The sequence below is a fragment of the Ipomoea nil genome, unplaced genomic scaffold (assembly GCF_001879475.1).
Source record: "Ipomoea nil cultivar Tokyo-kokei standard unplaced genomic scaffold, Asagao_1.1 scaffold0706, whole genome shotgun sequence".
Taxonomy (NCBI): Eukaryota; Viridiplantae; Streptophyta; class Magnoliopsida; order Solanales; family Convolvulaceae; genus Ipomoea; species Ipomoea nil.
In genome coordinates this window covers 483,622-489,387 of record NW_017617134.1, presented here as the reverse complement: position 1 = coordinate 489,387, position 5,766 = coordinate 483,622, and the positions used below count along the sequence as shown (strand labels likewise).

Here is a 5,766-nt window from a genome sequence, read left to right as displayed (position 1 = left end):
ATTCTTTTCAGACCATCAGATTCTGCAATTCTGCTCTGCTAGAGAAACCATCAACATCAATCGAATTTGCTGATTGACCGGCTGTATTTACTAAGCCTAAATCAGCACCATGTCTTAGCAAGATTTTGAGGCACTCTTATAGTTTGTATCTAGCACAGATCATAATACCCGTCTCACTGGTTTCTGTTTTTAAATCTAAGTCACAGCCAAAGTTAATTAGACACTTGAGAACAGTTGAAAATCCAAGGTGTACAGCCATAGGGCAGAACTCAGTTTTCCGGGTGGTTTTAACTGGAGACTCCACATGAGCACCACTTTCTTCAAAGTACTCTTCATGTTTTAACCTCAACCTTTTCAAGAAAGAGAATGCTTTAACCTCAACCTTTTCAAGCTCTAAGCCATTATCAGGAGTGAGAGCATCGCTCTGAGTAAGGACATCTACTTCATAACTACTCCTCACACGAACATAAGTTGTAAAAGAAAAATGAATCTTGTTTTCTTCCAAAGGGAATGATGTGTACCAGGACTGAAATGCAGTAGTATCAATACCAAGCATGAAAGTATCACAGTCAACGTCTGCCTCAATTTCAGTGATATGAATGGCCTCACATTTATTAGCATTAAGGGCCAACCTGAAAATCTATCACCACCTCCTTTGACAAAGACTTTCTCTATTGATAGAGAATAAGGGGAAGCTGCCAATAATTGCAAAGCATCACCTAAACTTCCACACATCACAACCAGCACGAGGCTAGTCACCATGGATCGCAGGGTCATCTGCTCTTTCCACGACGGAACATTCGTGTTCCGGAAAACATACTCCGTAGCCGATAGCCTCTTGTCCTCCGCTTCTCCTCCGCAATCGCGTTTGTCGTCTCCCAACCATTCTCTGTCCTCCACTACTTCCACCATCGTCGCAGATTCCTTAGCTTCTACTGTGATCTTATCGATCTCCGCGGTTCTCTGACAGAAGGAAGTTGTGAAGAAACGAACGGATTCAGTTTTGGAGAGAGAGAGGGACAGAGCGAGAATAGAAGCTCTAATCGCCATTGCTTTCTGAACAAATTTTCGATCGAGAGACGCAACCGCTTTGGTTGAATCGGAGAACTGCTCCGTCTTCTTCAGATTGAGAATCGGAGAACTGCTTCGGAGAACTGCTCCGTCTTCTTCAGATTGAGAATCGGAGAACTGATCCATCTGCTTCAACCACTGTGAGCTACGAACTCCTTCCTCTGCGGCTGGGGAGGTTCGAGCAATCGGATGATCGGCTAAGGCTATGGCTCTGTGAACGTATTTGAAATGGAAATATACAACCGCTGCGGCTGATTGCTCCAAATCCCGAATCCTCTGCGGATTGATCGGAATAGACGAACGACCTCCTCCATTCCGTTGCAGAACAGCTGTGGAGATCGCCGTATCTTCTGGATTCCTCTGCGGAATCAGTGTTGATGCTGATCGGACTGTTGATCTAGCATGGACTTTGTTGTTTCTACTCTGCGTAGAACTAATCCTCTGCGGATTAACTAAGATTGCACAGAAACTAGTCAGGTGTCGGCGTCGCTTCACTTCATCGACTTCTCCGGCACCGGAAAATGCAGTAGCAGCGTGGATGAGCTCCCGCTGCTCTGATACCATGTCGGAATATTGACTACATCAGAGAAGCAGAGATGGAGCAGATTGAAGAAGAAGATTGTATTCCAAAACTGAAGACATAGCTTTACAAGTTGGTATATATACACATAGAAACGAAACAGAGATATGAAAGATAGGAAAAGACAATAAAGCCCTGTGCACTGTGCTATTCTAGAGTTCGTAATTTTTATCCTCCAACACACACATAAGACGGTATAAATCTACACATACATAAGACCCAAGTCGTGCGACACCAGGCCGTTAAGCTCTTCCGTCAGGGTTGGTACGCGAGGTCGGACCTCGTGCCCCCCTAGGGTATAGTTGGAGGGGTTATGCGGGTCCATCTCTCACCCCCCGTCTTAAAAAGTAGTGAAAATAAGTCCGTGGCGAAACTTTTACTAACTTTATTTAAATGAAAGGGACGGACCACCTCTTTGACATTTTCATCGGGTACATGCATCGTAGTGGGGTGTTGCTATAGGACCTCTTGTAGAGTGTATCACCGAGTAGCAGGTAAGTTCCCCTTACCCGCTTGGCATCGGCCATGTCAAGGGGCAAGCAACCCATAATAGGTTCTTCCGTTAGGTAGTGAGCGGGGGCGTCCCCCCTATACTACCATTAGGGAATGCCAATGGGCTCTTAGAGGTCGACCATTCGTTTCTCGGAGGGGCGGACCGTCTTGAGTACCTCCTTGGGGACCTTCTGCTATGTGAGCCAAAGTCGCAGAGGATTGTTAAAGGGCAACCGCCCCCTCCTGTAGCGAGGCGATATTCGGAGGAGGGGCGGCGGAAGCCGGCATACCACCGCTGCGATGGTTGGTGAGGTGATCTCTCAAGTCCCCTCCTAACCTACTGGAGACGGTCAGTTGGGCTCTGTGAGCATAACTCTTGTCGCGACGGGGCTCGAGGCCCGCGGCTCGGCGACCTCCGAGCGATTGATTTTTGCCGCGGAAACCTACGGGAGCACGACTCGGCTAGCAGTAGCCCGTTGGCGGTTGGCCTCGGCCCCAACCTATCTCGGGCCGGCACACAATTGCCCCAGCTTCTCCATGGCAGGCCTGGGTTGGGTTGGCCTCCTTCCATCGTCGGCGTGATAGAAGTCCGCTGCGCCCCCTGGAGGGAGGTGGAGGCGGGACCGGCATCCTTTGGGTGACGTCCGGGTCGGCTTGCAGACCTGCTCGAAAGCCTTCCATGACCCGGGCTAGCGTCATGGAAGCTCGTTGAAAAACTGCCACCCCCTCCCGAATGAGGGCTAGGTCCAGAACGAGGGCGGCGGGAGGTGAAGCACTACTGCTGCGGTGGTTGGTGAGACGATCCCTCATGTCTCCCCCCGACCTGACAGAGGCGGTTGGTTGAAGGCTGGGACCATGTTGAGGTCGTTCCCAGTTGCGGCAAGCTGGGTGTCGGGGGAACTGTTGGTGTGGCGCGAGTTGGATCTCGATCTTGCCATGGTAGCTAGTCGCGGTAGACCACTGAATATAGAACACGCTTGAGCTGGTACAACAACTCTTAATAAGAGCACCAATGATGGATTTAATTAATCTAGGGTGGCCCGAATTATTAAACCCTGCATGTTTCACATGTGGCCTTCTTCGCACCAGAATCTAAGCATATATATATATATATATATATATATATATATATATATATATATATATATATATATATATATATATATATATATATAAAAGTTTCAGTGCATTTAAGTGTTTCCCGTATGGTTGTGCAGTTTTAACGTGCGTGAGTTTTGTGTTTAAGGTGCATGAGTTTGTGCTTAATATGACTTGTTGTTGAAACTTAAGTGCGTGAGTTTTGTGCTTACGGTGCGTGAATTTTGTGCTTAACGTGTGTGGGTTTGTGCTTAATTAAAGTAATAAAGTAACGTTTTACATGTAAGTTGTGGCTATAGTTTTCTTTCTCTATTTTAACATGTGCACACAAGCAAATATATGTAATTTTTTTAATTTTAATATACGTTATTACAATGGTGTCAAAAAAAAAAAAAAAAAACGTTATTACAAAATGAAAGTTTGAATATATTGTTTTCTGTGTATTTATTATGTGATTTTGTGAATCTATATATATATATGAAGTGCATTAATTTTGTTGACTGTATATGCAAATCAGTATCTTATTGTACCAATATATATTGTTTCTATGGAAGTTGCGAAATTAAAGATACTTTAAAGTATATTGTTTCTGTGGAAGTTGCGAAGAAGGTGCAACAAGGTAAAGAGCCGCCTGCCTTTTTCATCTTCTGTGCTTTTTTTTTTTTTTTTTTTTTTTTTTAAATAATTATCATTCTAGATTGATTGTCATAGTTCTTTGTCATAACATCCTGTAGTATATTAGTAATTGTTTTGTGTCTTTGCGGCTGCATGCACAGAGATGATTTCATAAAGAGAATGTTTGGGCTCAATGAAGAAATAAGGTGGGTGCCTTAAGCTTATATTTCAGTTACCTAAGTGCATGATTGTATCTCACTACTTCTTGGTCATGTTGTGGTTCTATATGTGAAAGACAGAAAAACTGGTAAAAGCTTGTATTAAAGAATGTTTAGGCTTTTTAGTACCAAGCAATCTGTTAATCTAATGAAGTATAGGGAGAGAGCTTCAGATTGTTAAGACCATAAATACTAACACCAGTTATCTGCTTGTAAGTTTGAGAGTGTTTGGTGTTAATTTTAGCTATGTAAATAATTGTAATCAAATATTGTTTCTTTCTATCTTTAATTTGTTCAAATATATTTAGATCCTCTCTGATAATAGTATAATACATGGAGATGATTAGCAGCTTTCTGTTTACTGATGCAGGAAACTCTATGAGTCAATAGCCTTAGCTTTCATCCAAGATAATTTCAGTCAGACAACATCACACTCTGGTTGGGTTATGCACATTGATAACCATCTTGTTTACATGTTCTGTTGTGCAAATGCTTTGGTTACTGAAAATTCGAAGTTAAGAACTGAAAAGCACCGCATTTTCACAAGAAAAAGAAAAGAAGAAAAAAAACAGAAGAGAAAGTTTAAGTTAGAATATATGCATATTAGGAATGATTGTTTTTATATACGATCGGCTCCTCAAAGATGACAAGATTTTGTGGACTACTTTTGAATACAGGTCTAGAAAAGTCCAATGAAGAAGAGACTGAGCTAGCTAAGAGGGATCTTGAGAATAAGCTTGCTCTAGATAGTCAGATCACTATGGAGGAAGAAGAATACAAAACAATGCAGAATGTACATAAGCAGGTTCAGGAATTTTCTTTCCATCTATTTTTTATACAATTTTTTTTATTGTTAATGATTTTTGTGATTCAACCTTCTATTGCACAGCTCTTAGTTGATAAAATTTAATTCAGGAGTAAAGGACTGGGAGAAGGCCCTATATGTATTTTCTTTATACACTTTGTCCTTTTACTGCTTGTCTTAATTTGTGAAATAAGTTTAAGTTCATATTATGTTTGTCTTTAGGTTGTTACAACTCCTATGTCCACTTTAAATGCTATTGCTATTGAAGCATACAAGAAGTACATACTGGTTTCACTCATTCACCTTGGGCAGGTATGCTTCCTTCCTTATATTCTTTGAATGTTTATGTTAATTAGCAAAATCAACACAACCATGTTGCTTTGTACGTGTTTGAAATGTTATTAGTCACTTTTTTGAAGATCTGTTTGATTTTGGGATATTGCAGACTTGCAGTTTATGAGTGTGCTACAAAACATGGGAAGAGTGATCATGGAGAGTGATCTTCAAATGCAGCATTGATGGTAGAAATTCAACAAATAAAGGAAGAAAACAAAATGATGAAACACAAGCCCCTCCTGATGAAGATTAAAGTATTTTTTGTTTTTATGACTTCTTTTGTGTATGGCAATAGTGCATTGTTTAAATATTTATAAACACAATACTATTTTTTTGTTGTAAATAATTTTGATATTTAAATAGATTTTCATTTTGAATTTAGATTGTGTACCTACTTTGTTGATAATATAAAATTTACTGACAATAAGTAAAACAAAATTATAGCAAGATTAAAATAATAAAAATAATTTATATAAATATAGATTTTTCTACCAACTGTTGGCTACAATTTCCGACCAACCGTTGGAAGGAATTTTGGATATTAAAGCGTA

The 5,766-nt window shown here is 40.9% G+C and overlaps 1 protein-coding gene across 2 annotated transcripts; it reads left to right on the top strand.

Annotated features, from left to right (window-relative positions):
• The first annotated feature begins 3,929 nt into the window (after positions 1-3,929).
• Positions 3,930-5,442, top strand: LOC109176526 (COP9 signalosome complex subunit 3-like). Of its 2 annotated transcripts, none has more exons than XM_019325986.1 (4): positions 3,930-4,062; positions 4,445-4,879; positions 5,102-5,191; positions 5,325-5,442. In XM_019325986.1, the coding sequence occupies exons 2-4, from the start codon at positions 4,718-4,720 to the stop codon at positions 5,337-5,339; spliced, it is 267 nt and encodes an 88-aa protein (XP_019181531.1). In that variant the 5' UTR covers positions 3,930-4,062; positions 4,445-4,717; the 3' UTR covers positions 5,340-5,442. The 2 variants fall into 2 exon arrangements, 1 of the variants encoding a protein (XP_019181531.1); XR_002053392.1 differs by lacking the exon at positions 3,930-4,062 and having other exon boundaries at positions 4,479-4,512; positions 4,752-4,879.
• Positions 5,443-5,766: the final 324 nt, after the last annotated feature.

Excerpts from the sequence above, each read along its gene's own strand:
- LOC109176526 (XM_019325986.1), top strand. The coding sequence starts at position 4,718 with ATGACAAGATTTTGTGGACTACTTTTGAATACAGGTCTAGAAAAGTCC. Across the intron at positions 4,880-5,101 it reads TGCAGAATGTACATAAGCAG|GTTGTTACAACTCCTATGTC; the intron begins GTTCAGGAATTT and ends GTTTGTCTTTAG.